This window comes from Fopius arisanus, unplaced genomic scaffold (genome assembly GCF_000806365.1).
Source record: "Fopius arisanus strain USDA-PBARC FA_bdor unplaced genomic scaffold, ASM80636v1 scaffold00017, whole genome shotgun sequence".
Classification (NCBI taxonomy): domain Eukaryota; kingdom Metazoa; phylum Arthropoda; class Insecta; order Hymenoptera; family Braconidae; genus Fopius; species Fopius arisanus.
In genome coordinates, this window is record NW_011887756.1 from 50,511 (window position 1) to 77,139 (window position 26,629).

At 40.4% G+C, this 26,629-nt stretch overlaps 3 protein-coding genes across 3 annotated transcripts; 2 read left to right on the top strand and 1 right to left on the bottom strand.

Annotated features, from left to right (window-relative positions):
* Positions 1 to 6: 6 nt before the first annotated feature.
* Positions 7 to 2,235, top strand: Nup44A (nuclear pore complex protein Nup44A). The gene is made up of 6 exons (XM_011300298.1): positions 7 to 223; positions 308 to 464; positions 535 to 796; positions 877 to 1,110; positions 1,192 to 1,473; positions 1,886 to 2,235. The coding sequence occupies exons 1-6, from the start codon at positions 113 to 115 to the stop codon at positions 2,067 to 2,069; spliced, it is 1,230 nt and encodes a 409-aa protein (XP_011298600.1). The 5' UTR covers positions 7 to 112; the 3' UTR covers positions 2,070 to 2,235.
* Positions 2,236 to 4,910: 2,675 nt separating this feature from the next.
* On the bottom strand, positions 4,911 to 16,760 carry LOC105263834 (neural cell adhesion molecule 2). Its single transcript, XM_011300301.1, has 5 exons — positions 15,947 to 16,760; positions 14,668 to 15,009; positions 13,098 to 13,412; positions 10,710 to 12,463; positions 4,911 to 7,155 (listed from the first exon to the last, which is right to left on the bottom strand). Exons 1-5 carry the CDS (start codon positions 16,068 to 16,070, stop codon positions 6,865 to 6,867), a joined length of 2,826 nt encoding a protein of 941 aa, XP_011298603.1. The 5' UTR covers positions 16,071 to 16,760; the 3' UTR covers positions 4,911 to 6,864.
* Positions 16,761 to 20,936: 4,176 nt separating this feature from the next.
* LOC105263835 (frizzled-9) lies at positions 20,937 to 26,629 on the top strand (the record flags this gene model as incomplete). Its single annotated transcript, XM_011300302.1, is given in 4 exon segments — positions 20,937 to 21,265; positions 25,752 to 25,971; positions 26,062 to 26,228; positions 26,322 to 26,629. Coding segments are annotated over 4 exon segments (893 nt in total), but the record flags the coding sequence as incomplete, so codon positions are not given.

The following is a 26,629-nucleotide window of genomic DNA, read 5'->3' on the forward strand; positions in this document are numbered from 1 at the left end:
ACGTAGTCAAGTAAACATAACCTTGAGATCAACCAAGACATTGACATAACCTCGAAGAACATAAATAAATTTTCAAAACCTGCAATAGTGACTTTTTCAGGTGAATTAAAAAATGTTTGAGGCTCACAGCTTGAATGCTGAGCACAAGGACTTGATCCATGACATCGCCTATGATTTTTACGGCCAGAGAATGGCCACTTGCTCCAGTGATCAATTTGTGAAGGTTTGTCCAGTGTTTTCTGGAGGCATCTCCTGGAATTATTGGAATTATTCCGGTAAAATCATAATTTTCATCGGTTTATTTCAGGTCTGGGATGAGGATGAGCACGAGAACTGGCATTTGACAGCTTCCTGGAAGGCACACAGTGGATCTGTATGGAAAGTCACCTGGGCACATCCTGAATTCGGACAAGTCCTGGCCACTTGTTCTTTCGACAGAACTGCTGCTGTCTGGGAAGAAATTGGTAATGAAATTCCCCGCAAAATCCCTGAATTTTTCTTTAACCCTTTCGACATCTTCCTGGACCATTGCAGTTGGTGAAGGCTCTGGACCTGGAGAACGTGGGATGAGGCACTGGGTACGTCGAACAAATCTGGTGGACTCTCGTACATCTGTGACGGATGTCAAATTCGGTCCAAAAACATTGGGACTTGTTTTAGCAACGTGCAGTGCCGACGGTGTCATCAGAATATATGAGGCCCCTGACGTTATGAATCTGAGCCAGTGGACACTCCAGCACGATATCAGCTGTAAATTATCTTGCAGCTGCATCACGTGGAATCCCTCCTTGTCCAGGTATTCATCAATTCAATGACAAATTACTGCAATTGCCAGAATATTTTTAATTGATTGATTTCTATTTTTTTTTAATGCAGATTACACCCACCGATGATTGCAGTGGGCAGTGACGACTCGAATGCATCATCAGGTGGAAAAGTATTCATTTACGAGTACTCAGAGAACAGTAGACGATGGACTAAAACCGAAACATTATCTAATGTCGTCGATCCAGTCCATGATATCGCATTTTCACCGAATTTAGGGAGAAGTTTTCACACGTTAGCTATTGCCACGAAGGACGTGAGAATCGTGAGCTTAAAACCCATTCAGTGAGTTATTTTATTCTCCAAGACGTTCACGTTTCAATTGGGTAAAAGGATCTTTATTATTGTATTTATTTATTTTACCAGGGATAATGCACATACAGGTCTTTCTCGTTTCGAAATAAAAACTGTACAATTTGACGATCACTACTGCACAGTGTGGCGCGTCTGCTGGAACATAATGGGAACAATTCTGGCATCATCAGGTGATGATGGCTGTGTCCGCCTCTGGAAAGATAATTACATAAACGAGTGGAAGTGCGTGGCAGTTTTGAAAGGCGATGGTACGTCAGCTCAAACAGCTGAAATCCCCCAGATTGCCACACCACCAGGACATGGCACTGCCCAAGTGCCACTGTCAACCACCAGGTACATTAAATTGGGATCCATCAGCCATCCCAATCAAGTCCCCTGGCACTAGCCACCTCCACCTCAAAACAGTTACTCTTCTGTTAATTTTGGATTATTTTTTTTTCTGCATCCATTCGTATTCAATCATGCCAACAAATATCCAATGATCCCCTCGTATTTGTAATCGAAGCCCAAGTCAATAAATATTTTTTTGTCACATTTGTTTATTTATTTTATTCAAAACACAGAGAAAATTGTGCAAAATTTCAATTAAATCAAGTCTCTGTTTATTTCAGTTGACTTGATACTCAGAAGTGGATGATATTTATTTAATTTACTTGAATTCTCTAGTGAATTAATTCTCTCTGCTTCTTCATTTGATTTAGCTGATTAAATATGAGAACGATTGACGCTGTTGTAATTATTTCAGCTGCAGAATAGCAATCGTTGCGAACGAGACGGTGGAAAAATCACCAGGAACTTGCGCTCTGTCGACTGGCAAGTCTCAACAGCCAGTGATAAAGGGTCGTTTTAGTAAAATAACTTGGGTGGGAAATCCCAGTGAAATGACATTACCACCCCCAATTCATGAATATTCACGTGTCAAAAAGTGAAAGCCTGGCACTCATCAACTTTTATCTAACTTAATAACTCGTAAAATCTTCACCATTCCACGAAAAATGGACTTTAAAATAATTTATAGTTCATTAGTTCCACCGAATTATTCCAAAAATCCCCGAATATCTGGTAAGTCATCTATTATTTATATTTTTTTCACTATCTGAACAATAAAATTCAGGATATTTAATTGAATAAAAACGATTATTTATTTTAGAATATTTACAATATGTAAAAAAATCAAAGAAAAAACAATATTACGTTGTAATTTGAGGGTACATCGATTTTCCTTGCATAGTACTAAGCTTATGAGATTTTCCATTATCCACTCTCACAAAATTCGCAACACATCGGCGTCATTTCAATTATTCTCGATTTAAATAATCATATTAGACGTACAGGCAGTGAGTCAACAGGTTGGTGAAAATTTTCTTAACGTTTAATCCACGAAAGAGCGAGGGTGACGTTAATCCCACACCATCACCACTTTTCTTTCATATTTCACGACAACATTCGCCTCGAAATTCTGCCTCTCTATACTCTCGCATCCATTCATTATTTACATATTTACGTAGTTCCCGGGTGCTTTCATCCTTTGGAGGTTTTCTAGTTTCTTGAATAGAAAAAGAAATTTTTTTTTACTATTTTCACATATTCTCTACAGAGAATTTCTCCTTCTTTTATTGTTAATCGTCGCTAATTTCCGTTGATATTTCTCATCGGTTGCTACTTTAATGCGTTTTTTTTTTTCATGGGAAAAACGTTTATAAAAATGTTCTACCTATGAGTACAGGTGAAGGCTTACATAATTGTTCACTCCCCTCGGTTTATATAAAATCGTATTGCCTTGTTTATGGGGTACTGGAAAAAGTGAATAGTTTTTTTGCTGAGGAAATTTAATCAGCAGCGAAATGTTAAAGTAAGATAAGTTGATTTCATTTTTTTAATATCGATCCATCCAGAAAACTATTCAGAGTGAAATTCAGTCGAGTTTTCGCGGAATATCTCTGAATCTACTAGAGATACTGAAATTTTTCATAAGCGATCTTTTATGAAGTGAAATGAAAGCTGTAAAAAAGGTCCTTATCAAAATTTCGCTATCTCACTTTAATTCAGAGATTTTCAGCTACGTATTAGCTTACGTGAACGTGCCTATTAGAAAAATCGACTTGTTACCTTTATTTTTCGCTGTTCTGTTGATTTTACGGGGAAATATCAAAAGACCTTTTTTATCGATAATTTAATGAACTACAAAAAAGGTCTTTAGCGTTTCCACCCTCAATCAATAGTTTTCGGGATAAATAGATAATTAAAAAAAATATCAAGTTCGATTTATCTCAGTTTAACAATTTACTACTGAAATGATAGATTCGAGAGCAGATTTTGAAATTCACAGCGGTTCTCGAATAATTCCTGATGAAATGATAGTAGATAGCGAACATGTCTCGAAGCACAGATATAACAGTCATAAATTATGCGTATGTGAATTTTTTATTTACAAGATTGAAAAAACCTGACGTTTTGCTCGGGTTTGGAAATTTCCAGTGGCTTCGAGTGCTCGATAATCGATAGATTTCAGCGAAACCTTTCAATAATTAAATAACGGAAGTAGCAAAGAGTCTCGATGATTTGTAATTCGATGGAGAACTCGTGGAGCTTGATGGAAAAATATTGAGAACAGAAAACAGAGTGAAAAGGAAATCAATTAAAGCAACACTCATCAAGAATGGAAAAAATGAGAAATTAATTAATTCTCTACCATCTGGCAACTCCAGCTTGTTCTATGATTAAAATACGTGCTCGAGATTTCAACCAAAGTACGCACAAGGGAAAAGTTAATAGGAGAGTTTCATAGTGTATGAAAACAACTTCGAGGGAAAATGCGAGGACAAAGCTACGGCTTTTGCAAAATATTTCATAATTAAAGAAAAAATATCGGTACTCCATTCCGGGCGATAATTAATTCTCGCTTATGCCTCAAGAATATCTCCAGACGTTCTCCGATTAATAATAAATTGAATTTATTCCAATTTTCTGACCGAATTTTTCATCAATCAATTTTGTACATTTCTCAGATCAATATTTACCCCTCAATGGAGGGTCTGAGGTGAAAAAGTCAAAAGTTATTTTTTGTTGAAAATTTTGGAAGCTTTACAAAGTTGGTATGACATTTTTCTCTAACTCCAACAGTTTCGTAGATATTCGCGAAACAGCGGCAAGACGTCAGTCAAAAAAGCAGAGATGAATTTACTGCGTGCATATTTTTCGCACTGATATTCCTCGAAAACCCGGGGTTTTATGAAAAAATGTTATTGAATTTTTTTTATCGGGAATGGTGTAAGCTATAAAAAGTTATTCTTGCATTTTCTTCAAAACCGAATGGTTCTGGAGATATTCACGAAACAGTGCGTCATGAATTTCGATCCCTCATAAAATCCTCATTTTCTCTTCCTTGCGTCGTTCTCCGTCAACTGCAGGAACGAGATACGAAATAATTTTCAAATAATAGATGACTCGACTTTTCAAATATCATAAAATTCGTCATCCGGGTCGCATCACACCCCATGAATATTCACTGAGCACATGCTCCTGTATTCCCTTAAAATTTTCATTTCTTTCCTCTTCACTCACATTTCCTGAATATTCAATGTCCCCCTCGATAAAATATGCGTACGACTCTCAAATAAAACTGAGACATTAACGATTTCTCACTGACAATATCAAAAATCGAACCTCAAGACGAATAATTACGAAATTTTTCCCCCTCTTCCTCCCCCTCCTTCCCCTCCACTCCCTCCTCCACCTCCTTCCCCTTTTAAATACAGTTAACACTTACATTTACTATGATACTAACACTATAGTTTACTCATGAAAATAGCAAACCTAGTTTATCAATGATTAATTTAACAATTTCCGTATTACGAATTTTAACTCACTGAAATTTATTCGAAAGTGTTTTATTATTCGTATCATGTCCATAAGTATTTAATGCAATAGTGAAGTATTTCCAGTTGCACAAGAGCCCACAAGACTCCCTCCACTCATTTATTCGTCTGTAAAAATTTAAAAAAGATTTTCTTTCTTTTTAACTTTGCAATCTGGAAAATTCGATAAAATAACGGAATTTATTCTGCCTCTAGTTTTCATGAAAAGATTTACAATTTATCATCACTCGTGCACTCACATCAATTCCATTGATGGCGATAACATTTTTCTGATAAGATTGATAATATTCCCTTTATTTTGTTTAAAATTCAAGAGCAAACGGGTGAAGCCAGAAAAATTCGTTTTTTCTGAGACGGTATATCTCTGAAGGCAACGGACATACGAAAATCTTGTAGTGAACTTTTTTATAGGAAATCTCAACAGCCAGAAAAAAAGTCCTAACAAAAAATGGCGTATCTCCCTTCGATCCGGAGATATTTCCAAAACTTCACCGTCATTCCTTCACATCTGAATTTATAATTGAAAAATCAATGAAATAAACGTGAATGGATGATTTCCCCGTTGAAAAATTGTCAGAAAATTCTCGAAAAATCCGGAATGAACCGACGAATGAACTGACAGTTGACTTTTTACATTATACACACGTTGTAACGAATTATTTACCTAATAATAAAGAACCAGATTAAAGCAGACAATTTCCCTGCATTTCACAGTTCACAGTTCCGTAGTATTCACTGACGATCATCAACACCTTGTTTCTTCATCATCCTCTATATAAATGTCGGCTTTCATCACCGGAAAACAGAACGATATGTTTCATTAAATTACGATGTCTGCATCGGATCCGCCCATAAATCAATGACATTTCGCTGTTGTTAATGTACAGAGAGTCTGCTTTAATCCGGTGATATTCCCTAATATTATATTCACCAATCCTCCCACAGAACGGAAATGAATATTCAAAACGGCTGGGGCAAAATGGATTCAACTCAATCCACCACGAGAATGGAAAACCACAAAATGTCAATTTCGCGAAAACTGCCACTTCCTACCAAAGAGAATATATCAGAAACGTTTAAGTTTACCAAGAAATACCATCTGACTTTTTTGTAGCTCCCAAAATTCTCTCCATAAAAACTCTTATCAGATTTCCTCCTAAAACCAGTCGCTATCGAGATATTCATCGTCGAAAAAATCCGTAATTCAGTAAATTGATCTACTCGACTACATTCTGTCAATTGAGCTGTCAATAACTCGAGATTGGCAGAATAAAAATACCAGAAGATATTTCCAAACTCAAACGCGATCTCAAATCCATTTTGCACCCTTAATCGTAAAGTTTCGAAATAAAACGTGGAGCAGCTGAAAATTTATGTATAAAATACTTCAATGACAAATATATTTACAATTGGCGAAAAATTACGTAATTTATTCGTTCCCAATGACTGGATTACCATTACCATATCCATAATATTACCTTATGACTGTAATTATCATACTGATTACAACTTACTTGTTATAATTAATATCATTGCGCACGTGTGTTTTCTCCAAAAATACTCGATCATTCGAAAACTCTCAGCCCTCATACCTCTCTGAAGATTCCAACCCTCGGAAATTATCATGACCAGATAATCTCAAGAACCATCAATAACTCCAGCCACTGAATCCACAAAAAAAAAGGAATCCAATAAAAAAAATCTGTGACACCCTCAAAAATTCCGATAGATTTTTCCCGGATGCAATCCAAAATAAATACCAATCCATCCCTTAAAACGGAGGGATGAATCCCGACAGAGATAATTGTGATAAAGCGATGATGAGAGTAGGCGATAAGTAATCAGGTCACACAGAGCTTTCCCTCTTGGTGACTTGTGGAATATTCATGGACGTGGTGGAATCCTTGGATGTCTGAATGGCAGCGAGTCTTGGTCCTTGGATTCTCGTTGGTTCCATGTCTTTGGTGAGTAGTGTGGCACTGGGACACGTACGACCCACTATACCAAGGCCAGTGTAAAGAACAGCTGGTGGATTCATTGTCATGGATTGAGGAGTTGAATGACTTGGCCAGTGCTGACGGGGTAGAGTACAGACACCTGTACCATAAACCGCATCTGCTGTCATCATCGGTTGGAACTGAAAATTATTTCATTAAAATAATTGTCATCATTTTTTTAATCGCATTCAGAAGATAAACCATCGTTTGAAGTTCTCGATTTCTCAGACCAATTGTCATGGATTAATTATTATTATTAATCTTGGGGATATAGTCATTGTTTACTTATTTATTTAAGAGGAAATAATGATGATTCGGTGTATTTTCAGAGGGAGTAATGATTTTTTATTTATTTAGTCTTGTGGGACTGAATTGGGCGAGAATTTATCCTCGCTTTCTCTCTAATCCACTCATCGAAAATTCCCTCATCTACTTAATACGCGAGATTATGTGGAATTATCCTTTCGAAGGGATATTAGTGTTGCATTACCATTTCCACTGGCTCAGCCTATCAAAAGGGAATCGAAAAATTGAGTAATTGATTGGATGGAAAATTTAAAAATCAAAGAATTAATGAAAAAAAATTAATTCGATGATCACTATAATCCCCTAAATTGTTTCGACGAACTGAATTTAGCATTAATCACTCCTGACACCGTCAGCATTAATTTACGTTCCCCATAAATTCATGAAAACTTTTCTCCATTCATTTGACACTTGGTAAACCTAAACTCCCATGACGCACTTCATTTTATTTTCAAACTTCCGTAAAAGTCAAGTCAGCAAAGTTATTTTTATGAAAAAAAAATCGAGTGAATTCCGGTACCGAAAACTTCATTAATCCATAAATAAAATGAATAAAAAAAATCAACGGGATAAGTGGAGATGTCGCCGACAAAGTTGTCGGGGGAGGGAAGAAAAAAAAATTATAAATTCCAGAGAAATTATAGAACTGGGGGGGAAAGCTGTGATAAATTTCATGGCACTGAGCAATCGACAATCCATCATAAACTAACTTTGGGATGCCGTCAACTTTTTCAGGGAGAAGTTTATCCTCGCGCTTGAATTTTTGCTTTATTTTTACTCTATCTTATCGTTTTAAAAGCACTTCCGACGCGCCCCAAAACATCGCACCGAAGAATTCGTGTTTTTACCACATCTATCGAAAAATCAATCCAATAACAATAACAATCGAAAGAATCTAATGATAAAATATCCAAACCATTCGCCGAAAAAATAATCGATTATAATCCGTACGGATCATTAATTAATTTCTTAATTTCTTAATTGATTTCACCGATTCTCTTGAATTCTCAAGTCTCAATTCCTTTCAGACGAACAATTTCCTTTCATCCCTCCATTTTGAAAAAAATTATTGAATTTCACTACGAAATTTCGTCCAAGGATTACGTGTATTCCAATAAAACGGGATATTTGGAGGAGAGGCTCTTTAAAGTTATCACATGAATTTCATTGGCCCATTCTATCGGATTAGCGCAATGTCTAGTGCACTTCGGTACATTTTGTACACGAGAGGATTAAAGAGGTCGTTGAGCCGGGAACAATGTTACGAGAATTTTTCAATTTATTCTGCATCCGATATCTCGACACTGATCTTCAAAAAAAAAATGGAGAACACCCGAAAAAAAAAGAACTGCCGCGTTTACCCCGGGAATTCGCGGGAACCGCAACCGGAATTTTTGAATTTCATTCGGATTCTGTTAAAAAATCCTATTCATTCCATCTGATAAGAACTGACAGATGACATTGATACGTAATAATATCATTTTTTCTGTAAATGCGATGGGTTTTGAAGCAACGCAAATGCTGGCTTTTGTTTTACCTTACAATACGTGTATTGAATTTTCAGTACAATACTTCATGAAAGCGGATTACAAACTGGCCTTTCATCGAACAGTCGCACCAAAAAATCAACGAATTCAATCCAAAATTACAACTGCAATAATTTTCAAAGAACGCGTAATTTAAATGTTATTCCATCGTTGAAAATTCAATGAAATAATGAAAAACGGTTGATTTCCACGCGGAAATCGCTATTTCCACTGACTTGCTTAATTAATTTTGTGGTATTAGTGTTGTAATTCCCGGGATTTAACAGTTTCCCTCAGAGAACGTCAGTTGCGCCATTAATCAATGTCAAAATATTTCATGAAGGGAAGTATTTGATCGATCCATTATAAAAACCCGGCGGTTTGACACGGTTTATTAAGGCATTACGTTCAATTAATCATGATGGACAAATCTGAATGCGACGTGAAACGGTTCCATCGATTGCCTCAAGTACCACTGAATAAATTCCCGGAATATCCAGACGTTTTACCATACGTCAATGTCTTCTTCAAGAAGATGTTCAATAACCCAATTCCTTTAAATTACCCACTGCCATTTTTATACAGAATAAAAAGACAATCTTTTCATTCATTGAGTATCATTTTTTATGGAATTAAATTAAGCAAATGGAGTCGAGTACTCCCTTGGTGGATAATTATTAATGATCCCACAGGAGAGCCAATTTTCAAGGAATTTTTCACAGGAAAATTCTCTCTTGATTGAAAAAAAAATTCGTTACTCCACCGGTTGTTCGCTTTTTATTTTTCGCGATGCGAAATTCAGGGAAATATATGGGACCAATGGTGGGAACGAATGGAATAATTTGTTGAATCGATGAATTACAGAATTTAAAAAGGAGGGATGAATTTTAATCTTCTCTGGTTTCACGAGAGCTCAAAATGAAAAATATTGCAACTGCGTAAATAGAATTTGCGATGGCGAGTTGAAGAATTAAAGACTGATTGGTGCAGGCATCAGTTGCCCCAATTTGTATTTTTCATTCCACTTAACGTGAAAACTTTCGTTCTCATTCGTAATTGCTCAACCGTGTAATTTATAATCGATAAAATATTCCAGACTGTAATATTGGATTTTGAAAACTGGGAAGACTCAAGAAGACACGCGGAGTAATTGATGGCGTGAAAGATTGCTCCGTTTTTTTCCGGGAGAAAAAATACTCGCACGAGGTATTTCCTAAAAGAAAGATGAAAAAAGAAAACCCATTCAAACATTTTCCCACGATATTTTCTGCTCCGTGCGCGAATAATTTATTCGAATCATCCCGACAAATTGAGGGACGCGCATGCACTCACTCTCGCCGCCGATCGGCTATCTCCGTGAGCCCTCGTGCGCATGGATTTACTCTCGTAAGCGCCTTAGACGCCGTTCACTTACGTTCAACCATATCAAGTTACAAAAGACCTATAACGTATTTCAATTACTCACCCCTAAAATATTAAATTACCAGAGGTAATCGTAATGCCCCGGCCATTTAAATTCTCCTGAACTTTCAACGACCGAATTCCAACAGTCGATTGAATTTTAATCACTGCTCATGCAAAACGTAGCATTCATTACTTTAAAAATACCATTTCATTAGACTCGACATTTATTCGATCGCCACGAGTGCCACTCGAATAATTCCATCAAATTGACAAAATGGTTATATGCGCATTGATTTAATTACCCAATCCCAGCATTCATCTAATAATTCTCCCAATTTCAATTATCTTCTTCCCTTTAATGTAAAAATTGCATTATCATGACTCGTCATTTTATTTTGCACACGTCAAAGTGAAGATAAACATCAAGCGATAATCGGTTAAAATAAAATATTACTCACACTTTTGTGTTTGCTGGAAGCCATGGCAGTGAGTTCCCTGAGAGGCATGCTACTCCTGATAGTGCAGTAACCAGCATAACTCCCATGCCCAGAGATAGAACTAGTTGTACCACTCCCCTGTTCAATCAAACTGCACCTAGCTCTCGACGGTGACGTATCAATAGTGGAGACAGCTTGAAGCCGATGCTTCCGCACAAATTCAATCTGCTCCTCACCCCCACCAGCAACTTGCTGAGGGATGATATCAGGATTCTTATCATCCCCCTCACTGATTTCTCCACTAGCCTCCATAGACTTGACAAAAGCGGTGCTGACGTGTTTCTCTTCAGTGATCAAACTACAGCCCTCTCTGAACCTTAGCTCCCTCTGAATCGGAATGCTCTTCGAGCTCTTGTGATGCTCTTCAAGATGTGGCTTCCCCTGATCATCCGGATTACCATTCTGAATTCTCAATACGACAATGACAATAACAGCGACGATAACCAGAGCAGCAACAACTCCAATCATAACACTCAACATGGGCGTCAGTTTGACGTGATGCCTCGGTCTGTCCCTGGATTTTCCGGTGTCACTGGTGAGTTGTTTCTCAGGGAGCCTGAGGGTTCCAGCCTGCACCACCATTGGCTCGCTCCTGCCTTTCTCATTGAATGCGTAGATGCAGGCTTGATACAGCATCCCCGGATTCAAATGGGTGACACTGAAGTATGGAACAGCTGATGTGAGATTCGCCCTGAGCTCCTGACTATTGCTCTCCTTCACCTCCAGCATGAAGGACTGCTGAAGACCCCCGTTGAAGCCTTCGCTGCACCTCACCGAGAAGGAGCTAGTAGATGTATTGTGGGTCGAGCAGTTGTGCACCATGTCAGGATGACCAGCAGGAATAATATGATAGACACAGGGTACCTGCTGGCTTCCGATGACATTGCTGGCCCAGCACAGCAGAGTCCCATAATCCAGCTCCGTCATGGGAGTGTAGGACACAATCGAGGAGATGCCTGTCTTGGCGATGTGAGTGGCAGCGACATCGATGCTCTCAGCTGAATTATTGAAGGTCCACCTGAACTCCACCAACGGTGGATTAGCCTCGACCTGACAGGAGATGTTGGCCTTCTCCTGTTTGGCCACTCCATGAATCTTCGTCTGATTCGGCTTGCACGTCGGTGCAAACATGATGTTCAGGTCGTAAGGATCGCTCTCCCCGTCGCCCTCGCTGTTGTATCCGACACAGGTGTAATTCCCCGCTGATCTTCTCTCCACTCCCTGCAGCACCAGTGACTGATTGCTGATGATGATTCCGTGGGGTACAGTGTGATGCAGTGTTCTACCCTCGTGACGCCACTCGACTTTGTAGACCGGTGGCTTGGCGTCGATCAGACAGTCGAAGTAGACGTCCGTTCCCTCCCGAATAGCATTTCTATTGAGAGACGTACCCAGCTTAATTCGCGTCACAGGTTTATAGTTGATCTCCAGGATCCACGAGCTCTCGATGGGACCCATCGACAATTCACGGTTCTCCGAACGACAGGACAAGCGTCTGCCTGCGTCATTCTGCGTCGGTGTGAATGAGAGAAAACTCCTGGTGATGTTGCCGTCGTTGGAGGTGGAGACTCTCGGGCTCTTCAGGTGTTCACCGTCCCACCACCAGGTCACCGATGCAGGTGGACGCGAACCGAACGACTCGCAGGTCAACTCGTAGTGCTTTCCCGCGGATAATGGCTTGTTCGAGTTGATAATAGTGACACCCAGAGGATCAACTGGAAATTCAGGATGACATTTCGACAAAAGGTATCTCAAGGTTTAAATGATAGCAAAAGTTTTGGAAGGATTGAATCATAAAAGAGTTGTTTATCTCGGCGACATTCCTACGGATTCGCTTGCGTTTGTCCGAGGATTGAGAGGTAGAATCTGAATATCAGAGAGAATATTATTTCAGGAATGTAACTGCGGAATTCTCACTGCTGTGTTGAGAGATTCCTCAGTCATTTAATATCAAAGAAATGTCAGCTTCTCGAAGCAGCACGCCATTCAACAACTGTAATAAATGCTAAACCACTGGTTTGGGAGAAGGATAATACAATTTACGACTGAAAAGGCTAGAATCAGCGCGACAAGTCAGTGAACCCCGAATTTATAAACGTTTCCCGGTGTATTTATCCCCCGAGGGATGAAAATTCACTCGCGACAAATAGAATGAATGTCAAAACGTTTCAATTCCATTCAGTGTCCACTGCCTCTCCACTGACTCCATTCAATCCCAGGATTAGTTTTGATTACGACCGACCCAATTATCTTCTTTCAAGAGTGAATTAATCAATAAAAATGCGCATAAATAAACTAAATTCTGGGAATTAAACTGAATGATGGGACTCTTTAATTTCCAGGACTTACGATTCATCTCGATGCTCACAGATGCCGATAAGAGAGTTGTCTTATTATAATTAGTAGCAGCACACGTCAGCTCCGTGTATACATCTCTCCTCTCCAAATTCTTGATGATCATTGTGCTCCTGATGATGCCCTGCTGGATAATATCGGCTTTATCCGTGAATATCTGCTGATTTCGATACCAAGCGACTGTTGGACTCGGTTTACCACCGTAAACATCGCAGTGCAGCTCCAGATCACTTCCCTCGACGTAAGGCCCAACCTGAGATGTTCTGGTAACTCCATTCTCATCTGTTATCACAATTTCCTGAGGTGGTACTGCAAAATTCAGGACAAATCGATTATTCCACCGCTCCAAATATACCACTTCAATCAGCCTGATTAAATGAACGTCCATTTCGTTTCAATTAGTTCCACCGAAAGAATTTCCAATATGAAAATTGCATTCTGGTAATTATTCTCTATTTTATTTTCTCGATTTATCGATTGTCGTATCAGATTTCGATGTGACCTCAAAGGGTGAACAGAGAATAGATATCGAAGGGTATCTTGTTTGGTCGATAAGCTTTCACCAATTGCATCGGTTTTCGCACAATCTATAATCCGTATAAAATAGCTCTAAAAAATCATTTCAATGAAGGCATTTTATCCAATTTATGCTGCAAATCCATGAGACTGTTTAAATGAGTGGAAAATCCATTTTTTCAGAATTATTCACCGAGATTTTTTCATGTCGCGAGTGAAATTACACCTGCAATCATGACAACAGCTTAATGATACGTCGCAGGGTGCAATATAATGTATAAACAGTTGGTGAAACTGTGGGTATAGTTCTGCAACTAGCTGAAGGTTACTCGGGCACTTTTAATGAGGGATATAATGGCTGTATTACTTGTGTTGCTGAAATTGACCTCTTGTGTTGCACTTATGAAAGCAACTGTAGCCTTTTGATGTGAAGGACGCAACTCGTATTATTCGTGGCATAAGCAGTGTCTATTTTTTAACTCTTAACTTGATGAGCGTAATTGGGTGGGAGTGAATTTGCAAGTGACAATTGCCCGAAGGCTTTTGACCGTGATAATTAAGCAAATGAGCGAGCCGCCATGGAAATCATACATTATGTCCGGGGGTGGGTATTATTGCCCGGGCTCAGATGAAAATGTTATTTTCGACGCTAATTTGTTTGGAATTCTCGATGAAAGATGATATTGCACCGGAGGCTATCATATTTTAATTATTTCGGGATTTATCAGGATGAAAATCTTATCGGATTCATTATTTTAGATAATTACGAATGGCGATCGTGAGCGCCACCGTCTGCCATCTCGCATTTTTGAACAGTTATTAAAATTAGTTATCCTTTTCAAATCACTCTCAAATCGCTACATCCTATTCTTCTCAAGTGAACAATTTTCTGAGCGATTTCTCAGAATTTTTCATCAATTCACGGGCGCGCATTCGCAGCGCAAAGTTTTTCCCCGAGACATCGCAATTGAAATAGCGATCTCATAAAAAGTAAATGTCTCTATTAAATTGATGGGTGAATTCATGAGGACTAAGTTGAATGTCTTACCTATAACCGTGAGATTGACTTTAGAATTTCTGGTCTGTCCCTTTTTGAAATCGACCCTGCAACGATAGATACCGGCATCGTTCTCTCGTATTCTATCAACGGCAAGCCTCGCTGGTTTCTCATCCGGTAGAAAATAGGCTCTATTGGAGAAAACGGCGTTGTCCGACCATCTCTCAGCAATGCCAAAGTCTCGCCCGCGGGCATCGAGACTGTATACCGATGCATCGAGGTCCTCCCGATACCAGAGGACAAGGTGAACTGAATCCCCTTCATCATTCGTCGATATGTCACAGGGTAAATATGTGCCATCGCCCTCCACAGCGACAACCTGAGATATCGGTACTGAAAGGCCAAAAGAGGGAAAAATTCAATCAAATCTAGCATCGATCTCTCCACAAACACCACCCACCCCCACCCCCAACCCCAGAAAAAATTTTTTTTTCCAAAAATTCTCCAAAAATTAATGAATAAAATCCAAATAAAATCAGGATTAAAATCTATAAATCAAATAAATCCTCTCCATAATCCAAAAAGGCTTTATGATTTTAAATGACTCATGTCTAGGAAACCTAGTTCCCTCTGGGGATGATGTGGCCCGTTGACACTAATCAACAATATTTCCAAGATTTCAACTCATCAGAGGAAAGCGGCAACAAGTAAATGTCATATAAGTATATTCCCACATAGTCTGGAGGTATATAATGGATGAACAGACATGAACAGAGCGGTCATGCGCTGTGAGCTATCGATCGATGGTTTCTTCATCTATGCACATTGTACACGCAAGTAAATGTGGTCACGCTGTCTACATCCCTCCATACTCAACACAAATTATCACCTCGAGTACCAATGCAACTAATACACCTCACGTTTCAATCATCCAGATCGATGAATCCAATCAATTCAATCGATAGATTATCACCCTCTCAATTCAACCTTTTTTCTCGTCAACCTCGCACTTACCCTTCCGTGCTCAAGACGATTATCAATTTGCGTGCATCTGGGCGACACATTTCTCGGAGATTATATTTCCATTATAAGTTATCATTCACCCTACTTTATTTGACAGGATAATTACGATAGTTTGCCATTCGGGTCGCCGATAATCCCCCCATAAATCCCATAAATGCATTTTAATCTCGGCCAGAGAATATGGGAAAATTGGATTTGACTTGAGAGTTTGGGACATGTCATCTTCATATTCAAAAAAATATTCATTAATTATTATTGACAGTTGTTTAATTATTTTTAATCAGAGAGAGACTTGAGCAGTACTCACTATCTTTGACGCAGAAGGATCCAACAATCCACATGGAGAAAACAACAAGAGCAAGAGCATCATCCAGGTGTCTGCTATATCTGACGCACCTCAGGTTGGAGCGACCCAGCTGGAATGTAATCATGATCGTCTGGCCGTTGTCACTTCAGTCTCGCACATTCTCAGGTAATAAATCATGAGTCCCTCACATCAGTCTGTTATCCATCGATCCCCAAAAAATCTCCATCGATTCCCCATGGACTCTTTCCCCTGCATCCCCACAGCTCATCAGCAATTAAAAATTCGCTGAAGAACGCATCGATCTTCCCCGACCATCATCGACCATTATCGACATTCAGATTAAATAAACATTAAACGAGATATTGAAGGCTCACCCGATAATAGAGCCATCACCGTCACAAGAACAACTTGTCACTTCTTTTTCTTTATCAATCCCCCACTTCCACCGGCTACGCTAACATCTTCCACCCACCGAACACTCAGAACAATCGCCTGTTGTCCTCATCCCTCACCTCCTCCATTCTCCTCAAAAAAAAAATATATATATTTCCACAATAAATTACAAAACTTGTTTCATCTCTTTTCGTTTACAGCGGCAGACACCTCCTAGCTGAAGAGATCCAACGTATCCCTCACATCATCAATACCCAACACATGCCCAACACATGCCCAACACTTGGAACCAGCGGAAATCCAGTGTCCAACCCACCACCACCACTTGCACCACCTCCAGGTGTTCCACTCCTCGATAATTGGTAATATATTTGTCAGACAAGTGCAAACTCAGAGTGAAACTTAACCATCGAGTGTTGCAGCGGCCATCGGTGAATTTTACCCCTAGCTATCGTCCTTTGCACTTGGGGCTCTCTCTTTTCTGGCCGTCGCCAAGTCGATCGAAAAGTATCCACCGTACAATCGTTGTACGCGGGCGCAAGGTTTCAGCTTTAATTCGCATGCGTATTGAACCAACGGCAGCTGCCGATTGTAATCCCCGCGTGAGGTACTCCAGTTGTATGCCAGGAGCTGAAAATTCAAGGTTTCGATACTATTTCGCATTGTACATTATTTTTGTTTCAGGATCAGAATGCCAATGTATGGTTAATCGAGGATAAAGTCAGGACAATGGGAGTAATTGATTCATAGACGGAAACTTTGATGGCGTCACTTTGAGCGGACACTAGGTGCATAAATACTCGAGATCTTGGGGACCGGTAATTGGTTTTCGGGATGCGGTCGGAATTTATGAATTTATTACCGGGATTTGATTGTGGTGGCGGGTTACTGGTGCCATGTACTATTTATCATCTTTCTCAATTCGATATTTATGATGCTGCCTGAATATTCAGCGAAACGCAAGCAGTGAAACTGATATAATTCTGTTAATCACGAATTTGTCTCAAAAATAATTGATTCTGTCTCGAAATTTTGGAGATTGTCTCCCATCGGGATAGATTCTTGAAGAGATCTCCCCTGGAATCTTTGATTGTTAAGATAATCATGGCTTTTTATTGTTCGGGGATTCCCGGGGGTTTTTTAACCTAAACAACAGCCGCCAGTCGGTAATACCGACGCTCGGCAATCAGAGACATTTTACCGGCATTTAAATCCCGAAAGATCACTTGCCCCTGTGGATAACCCCCACCGGTGCCTCTCGTTATTTTATTTAACGTCAACAGCGAAACAATGAGATTTTTTCATAAAAAATTTTTCGCGGTTTGCGCTGATCTCGAGAGAGCGGAAGTTGAGCACCACATTGGGTCATTAAATTACGGTGAAGCGCAACAAATGTTCGTCTTCACGGTTAAAAGGGTCAGTCGGAGGCACTAGCCGCATCTTTTGAAACACGAGCTCCTTCTTTTATTACATTTCCATTATTACAAGACTTGAAAACCTCCAAAAGCTCTCAACTTTCCTCTCATTCCACAGATACATAAAACCCTGCAATTTATATTGCCATTAAAAAAAAATTAAAAAAACCATATCCTATTTTTTATAATTGAATATTTTTAATATAAAATGTTCAATGCCAATGCCAATGCCAATGCCAATACCAACACTTTTCATCAAGTCAAATTAATCTTTAATGAAGTCCAATTAACCCGTAATGAAAATTTTTTACTCTTAAACCTTAACTCTTAATCCCCACCACTCAAAGCAATGAATGCTACGGATATCGCGCTGATAATCTTCTTAATAAAGCGTCGATATCCTGGGGAATGAGTTTTCGTACCACTTGGACCTGAGGAACTCCTCGTGATCGCATCATATGGCGGATCAGGGGCCCGGATGGTGTGGGGGTCACACCTCGAAGATACGTGATTCCTCCAACCCGTCATTACGTGCGTTATTCCCCCTCCGGGTTGGATGCGATTTGTCGGGAACGAATCATGGAGCGTGGAACAAATCGTCTCCCCGTGCATTACCCAGCAGAAGGAAAAAAAAAAGAAAAAACGCCTCATCATTGTTGATTAACTTCATACCGTGGAAGCACACCCGTCCTATTCTTCTCCACCCCGGAGATAGTCCCCACAATTTGCGTGAAATCTTCTTTAATAACCCCGGGGGTATGACCAACGCACCGGAAAAGTTTAAACTAAAAAATCGAGATACAATTCGCGATAAAATTACGGTGGAAAAATAACTTGAATCTCTCTGTCCAGTCTGACGTGAACGGGTGAAGTTGTGGAAGCGGCACATGCGCGGCTAATTACAATCCTCTTTGATTCGCCGACAAGAACACGCCGGCTACTCATGAGACTCCTTCAACGTCGACAACTCTACCGACGATGACCGCTCCCTCATCCCCACGTCTCATTTCCCAGTGATAATTTTTAGCCCCTGGTATTTTTTCACGTCTTATTAAAAAGAGTAAAAATAATATGATTTTATTACAGACCTGAACGATATGAACGTAATTTATTATAAAATGGGGGTGATTGTTGGAAATATTTTCGACGTTAAAACGAACAAGCGACCCGTTGTAACAGATCACAGGAAATAATGGAAACAGCTGAACACGTGGAGCAACCCCATAGACAAAGGGCCTTGTCTTGTGGGACCAGGGACAGTATGACACCAACTCTTGAGCAAGCAACATTGGACATTTACAACTTACATTATACCGAGTCTTCAACTAAAATTTATTTATTAACAATAAATGAAGGATTGAGTCATTAAATTAAATTGTTGATAATATTTATAGTAACTTCGAGATCTTTCATCGATTCGGCAGCTGCTCTGAAATTAATCGCATAAACATTCCCTTCATTTAATAATATAACAATAAATTAATTTATTAAAAAATAAATGAAAAGCCATGGAATAAAATTGTTGGCGATATTATTGCACCTATCACTTCCAATAAATCCCAATAAATTGTTCCCATTGAGATTTTTTATTTATTTAATTTAATGATCATCGGGATTGACTGGAGATTAATGTCAACCCGTTTTCCTGACTTCCACTCAAAACCGTCAATTGCTTTCAAATCGATTGAAAAACGGAAAATTCTCTTTCCACCAGCACACGACCACAAGAAATGACAGACTATTCATTGTTGCCCGCGGCCCTCGGTGATTAGATTCCACGGAATAAAAAACCCCAGCACTTGCTCCCGAAAGGGATGTACATCGATCAAAGATCAAAAAAAAGTACCTGGTGAAAAAGTTGTCACATTCTTTCGCGAGCCGCGCAAACTCCGCAACTCAGACATAGAAAAAGAAAAAGAAAAAGAAAATTCACAATAACCAGGCAGTTATCCCACTTTTTGCCGACCAACAATCGAGAGCATTAAATCATAAAAAAAAAATAGACCCATCAAATCCTGCTGATCAACAACTGTTTACATAATATTTACATATCGAAATTTCTTGAAAATCGAAATGATTTTGCTCATTGCAATTATCTCTGTAGCGTTCTAGCGTAAAAAAGATTTTTTTTTTTTGGAGTGAAAGCCTGAGGCTCCGGGTGAAAAAGAAACACATGGAGAAGGTTGTCGGCTCAAAATGCCCCGACTACGGTTGCGGTCTGTTACGCCCACGGATCAACAGACGCAAAATGTTCACAGTCCCCCGACAGAGATTCCACGGAGCGTGGAATAAAGAAACTGGTGGGACAGGTTGGGGCCTTCGAGGCCCCTTCCACCATCTCTTTGATCCTACCCGACGTTCGAATCTCCCTTTCATTTTCCATCAAATGTACCTGGACTAATTAACGATACCCTCATATCATCGTTCATACAATTCTCATTATTCTCCCTCGATCATTGGTTTTTAATGATTGTGGGGTTCATCATAATTTCACTGTTGTTGGTCGATAAATTCAGGCCCAATACCTGATTTACACCTGATTTATACAAAAATCGGTGATACCGATTCACAAAAAATCGAGTGTATTCCCATATGAATTCTTCTTGAAAATAAATTCAAGACAATTTAATGTACGATAGAATGGTCGAGTAATAATGGATCTCAGCGATTTGAGATATTTTTCACAATCAATAATTTGTTTATAATTGCATTATTCCATAACACGGATACAATAATCTGGAGCACATACACTGGAGAAAATAGATGAGAGATAAACACGAGTACCTCACCTCAAAAATTTAATTCCCCGAAACCTCACCCATGTAATTGCCGGAAGATTCTTTAATTCCTCCCAGCGCACTAGGTTTCACTCCCCATTGTCCCTAATTACGGCCGCGAACTCCGGGGATTGGTTGGCATGCCATCAGGGCCCCAGCGGCTTTGGGACCCAAAATAATAGAGTGCCTCACCAAAAGATGAAGAAAAGATCCAAAAGAGAGGTATAAAAAGAATGAAAAAAAAATGGGTGGATAAAGAATGGAGAACGGAGATACACAAAAAGCCCTTGTGTACACGTTTGAACACGAGGATCCGAAGTGCCGCCGAGTGGTCCCGAACCCGGTGGAATCGTGGATAGCATGGACTTCGAAATGTTTTTCCAGCGGCAGTTTGTTGAGCGCCACCGAGCCGACTGGACGGTAAAACTTTAGCTGTCAACATAAATGAACAATTACCTAAATCAATGGGTTTATCATGAAGTGAATGATTGTATCAGTGAAGAAATGATTATTCCTGGATTATAAAGTGTCTAATCATGCGGTGTTTGTTTGTTATTGTTGTCCTGTGGGTGATCGTCACGGTGACGAACTCCTGGGGCATCCCAGGACACCCTGGAAACGGCAATGCCAAGTGCGAAAGACTGACGGTGTCTATTTGTCGGGGACTGAGGTACAATCTAACAGCAATGCCCAATTTTATGGGCCATACTGATCAGTTGCAAGCTGAACGTGGGGTGAGTTCATAATCCTTTACGTATCTTAGGATCTACCGGATCTTCCGGATCTTCCGGATCTTCCGGATCTTCCGGATCTTCCGGATCTTCCGGATCTTCCGAATCTTCCGGATCTTCCAGATCTACCGATCAATACCGATCCCAATGTGATCGGTATCGATCGGTAATGATCGGTTGATCGGTTAATGTCAAGACAAGTTCTCTGAACGTAAAATTAATAAAAAATTCAAAGACAGGATTTAAATTCACAACCAATCATTACCGATCTTCACAATTATATTTCGGGATGGGGTATTAATTTGAAATTAAATACACACGAGACGCCGGATTGATTTGAAAAATTGTTGAGTCTTTGATGCCCCGGTTCATGTGATCCCACTTATCGTGTTAACACATGGATTAACGTCTCAACGAATGAGACGTTACATCAAGCGTTTATCAGACCGGTATGAGGTCTTTGAGCGGATAAAAAAAAATGGGGACAAAGCAGTGCCGCTGAATGATATCGAGGGGATCGTATATCTGGCGAGTTTATAGGATTTATAGGATTTTATAACTGTCACCAGCTTTTCAAATCGAAAGGGGAAATAAATAAAACGAACTGCCTCGACGAAATAAGTTCAACCGAATGGTAAACCGCAAAATTTTGCAGTCAGCTAATTCCTGAATTATTATAAAATCGGTGGGATTATCCCACAGTGGCTGATCGTTTTTTTTTAAATTGAATATTCATACCGTTGGGAAGTGGAATGCAATCAACGGCTCATTAACCCCTCGCCATTAACGCCCTGGCCTCCACCTGAGGAATAACCGATGGATTGGAAATTAGATGTTTTACTCCTCCATTATACCACATCCTCTGACCCTGAGGTCCTCCCCACGGATTTCCGAGCACGTGTTCTCAGGGTGACCGGACAGAACCCTCAAAAGCACCTCCAAGAACGGAAATCGGTATTCAACCGATCGTTTTCATTGCGAAAAAAAAAATCCATCCTTCAAAAATAATTGATAACACCAAACCTCTGGTGTAAAGTGACATTTTGCGCACGCCGCGCGTTAAAAATGCAGAAAAAATTCTTGCCGATCGAAAAATCGGCAAGATCATACATGATCTAATGATATATATCCCCCATGACGTTTGATAAGTGTCAATTATTCGCATTATCGACTCCACTTGATTGATTGTGACTGTATAAAATCAAAAAGACGTTTAAAAAAAACCCGCGGCATCTGGCAACTCCGCGTAATGGAGACTGGTCTCGCACGCGAGAGGATACGATCCCCATGTGAGACAGAGGGGACTCTTCAAAAGCCCATGCCGCCTTAATAATATTACGCTAATAAAACTGAGCGAGCGAGAGTAAACCTCCAGGACTATAAATACCTCCGGCGTCTTTTAAAACCGCCGCTCACTCCGACATTAAGTTGCACGCACCCCCCAAGACCCGTTCAACCGCATTTCCTATCTTTCATTCTCCTTTTTCTCCATTTTCTCCATTTTCTCCCTTTTCTCCCTTTTTTCCCTTTTCTCCCTTTTCTCCCTTTTCTCCCCTTTCTCCCTCTTCTCCCTTTTCTCCTTTTTCCAATGATTTTTATTATAATTAATGAAGGTATTTAGTGTCCGGATTCGTCCGAGGATTGCCCCACGAATTTAATGTCCGAATCCTGAACCTGAAAAATGAAAATCAATTAAATTATTTAATTTCCCGTATCCATGGAGGCAAGAGGTTTTCTCTCTGGTCGTAAACATGTACCAGACACTTCTCTGGATTTTAGGCAATTATGAGGGGACCGCAAGCAGCTGGTGAATTTATTCCCGAGATAAATGCCGTGTACATTGTGGCCTTTCGGGGTACTATCTTATCTCACACGGTCATCATCAAACGCACCGATCGTCTCCGTCTTAATGCACTTTCCGTGTCGCTGTATCCTCGACTCGTCATTTTTATTTTCGCCATTCAGTTTATTATCGTCGATAAAACACGTGACTCTTTCGAGTCTAAATCCCCGATTGTATTTCCTAGTTCTCCGATTCGTTTTTCCGATTTCTTATAGCAACCGGTGGTCATTTATCCCAAGAAAAATTCCTTTGAAATAATCTCCCCGGTATTAATCATCCATTAATTAATCATTTACACTCATAATTAATTAAATCATGTCCATAATGGGAAATACTTGTAAAAAATTATTTAAGGGAATTTTTTCCGCGGAAAATTTCGGCGTGATGTGAATCCGGTAATTGTCCAGTATCGAATTGATTTTAAAATGTCAATTTTTCAATGGCTCATGCTCCTCTTGATAAAATACATTACCTGAATAGCTGTAATCCGAAGGTCATAGTTTAATCCGGTGAAAATAATTCTCCGGTCTTCACGCTTGATTCCCTCCTTTGGCGAGTGGCCTCCGAGCATAAACCGAGACACGACTCATCATTCTTTTATTCCTCCTTTTATCCCGAGTCCCTTTCTTCTTTGCCGTTCTTTCCCGCCCGTTCATCTCTCCGAGGTACTTGCTCTCGTCTCATGGGTACCAAGCAAGAAAACCCGGAGCCTCTTTGTCGGTGGACCTCCGTTTTATCCACTTCCTCTTCTGCAGCCCGTACTTTATCCAGAGTAATCATTCTCCAAATCTCTGATAAATTCCGCAGAATGTAACACGTGTTATCTATGGACTCATTACCACGAGTAATAATCGAACAAAGAGTTTCCACGGAGATAAATCCCCATTGATGCACCAGGAGAATTATGAAGACCATCGGCGAGAATAAGGAGTCCTCCAGGAAGGCCGTAATTTAGAATTCTCCCGAAATGGCGAGGAGCTAATAACTGACATTGAAAGCCAGTTAATTGCTTCTGAGAAATCCCACAGCCATGTCCACCAGCTCATTCATACTATTCCAGTTATTTTTTCTTTTATAATTATAAATAATCCATCTGCAATTACCGGAGATCATTAAGGGAGTCAGGGCGCCGCATTGTTGGTGAGGTACGTCAGTATGTGATCCACAAGCGACATTGTGCAGCGAATCGCTTGGATAAGAAGTTGATGGGTCTGGATTCTTCGGCTTCCCACGTACCACGACTCCTGGTCCTCGTTCCCACGAGCCTCACCTGAGAAGAAAAACTACTGGATCATCATGTCACCAGAAAAATCAACCCAAGTCAATGCTCAAAGCTAACTCAAACGATTCCTTCTCAAAACAACAAACTCGTTCCAGTAAAATTGTTTGTACCTGTTCCAGGGCTCTGCTGGTTTTTCCATTGTTCCCGGTTACCTCAGGTGGTTATGAAGAAATTAGGGACATCCAAAAATCTCGTCGTCGAAATCTCCCCAGATGCTCAAGGCCAGGCTGTCGCTGTCCTGAGTCGTCAGTCACCGGTACCCTGTGACAAAAAAAAAAGAGCATTCGTCTTGTCTACCTTCACTCCCCTGGCAGTTTGAAAAAAAAAAAAGCTCCTCGACGATGTCCCTGTCCTCGTCACTCGCCCTCCGGTCGGAACCCATCGGAAAACGGCGAAATAATGAACGGAAGGCCTCCTCGAAACCGGTCTCGATACGCTTTTGCCGATTTCAGCAAGACCTTTTATTTCGTTTATTTTCCGTTCATTCCTTCCGAGGACTAATGTTACCCATTCCCCTGTCCCCCTTATCCTTCTGTCGTAAAAACTTGCCCTTTTCCATCGTTCATTTTTTTTTAAACTACATTTTTAACTCCAGAAGTAAGAAACGAGAGGAGACGAGTGGAATGAACATTTATGTGGAAGCACGAGTCTCGGGAAGAGAGAGGCTCAAAACACTGGTCTGATGTGGCCAGGCAATGGCCTGAAGACCAATGGAATACGGGTTTTACCGTGTTATTTCGTGGGGGCTATAATTTGACCAGCGCCAGAGCTCTCGGGCCTCACCATAATGGACTATTCTAAGGCCCAATCCTGAAACACTCGTGAACGTCCGAGAGGCGGGAAGAATGGGCGGGATAATTACCCCTGATGCCCACCACTCATTACATATCGTGGAGCCGTCTTGCTTTACCCTCTCAGCCTTATCCACATCTCCATTCATCAGGAATTATCATACTCCAAGAACGGGAAGGTTTATGGCTCTTTAATGATACGTCGATCGAATTTTGTGAAATTCTCGGGGATTTTTCATCAATTTATACTACCGATTCTCATTCACTCCTGATTGTGACAATCTGTCTCAATTTGAAGGGGAAAAAAGCAATTTATTTTTTTGGGGATTAGACACAATAGCATCATCTGCATCATCTGCATCATCTGAATCATCTGTCTGTGACAAAAATGAGAGAAAATGATTTTTCATCGTTGAAAAACGAACAATAGCCTGTGGAATTAATTAATAAGTTAGAGAGAGAAAAATACGGACGGGTAATTAGGGTATTCGTTTGTGGCTGATAGATAGATCTGTAGATCAGTCGATTAATTGGATGACTAATTGATGTAATATTTATCAATGTTCATTGCAGCTTGCCGCATTCATGCCTCTTGTTCACTACAACTGCTCGAAACACCTGAGATTCTTCCTGTGCGCTGTATTTGCTCCTGTTTGCTCAGAGCATGTAGCAATGCAGATACCAGCATGCAAGCCACTTTGCTTATCTGTCAGACGGGATTGCGAGCCCGCCTTGACGAGTCTCACCCTGCCCTGGCCAAATATGTGGGACTGCGACCGATTCTCCGATAGCGGTTAGTGCATTATCATGTCGATGACCAGCCATTAGTCGAAGGACTCGGAAGTTAATTCTAAATCTTTAAATGACCTGTTGCTGTTATCAGGCAATGCTCTCTGCGTGCAGCCACCTAGTGAGGAAAGCCTTCCAGAGCCGGTGTCACCGGTTATACCACCACTTCGTCCACCCTGGGCTGGTATCAAGACTCTTCCAGCTGCTAAAGATCATCATCAGTGTCCACCTCACTTCGTACAGACGCCCTTCACTGATACCGTAAGTAATCACCTCCAGTGAACAAGATGTACATTTATTTTGGATTTGTCCTGAGTCAATTGATCCGAATCACCATCCGAATATCTGTTCCAGATATCGTGCACTCCACGCTGCGACGCCGACGCTTATTACCGCGCCGAAGACAAACGCTTCGCGGTCCGTTGGATGACCGGATGGGCATGGCTCTGCTTCCTCTCAACGCTCTTCACCCTTTTGACATTCTGGGTGGATCCGTCTCGCTTCCGCTACCCGGAACGACCGATCGTCTTCCTGGCACTGACCTACAACCTCCTGTCGATCCTCTTCATAATCCGCGGAGCCGTGGGCGCGGACATCTTGAGCTGCGCACACCAAGAGGATGGCCCCAGCTACGTACCGGTGCACGATGGTCTCCGCAGTGT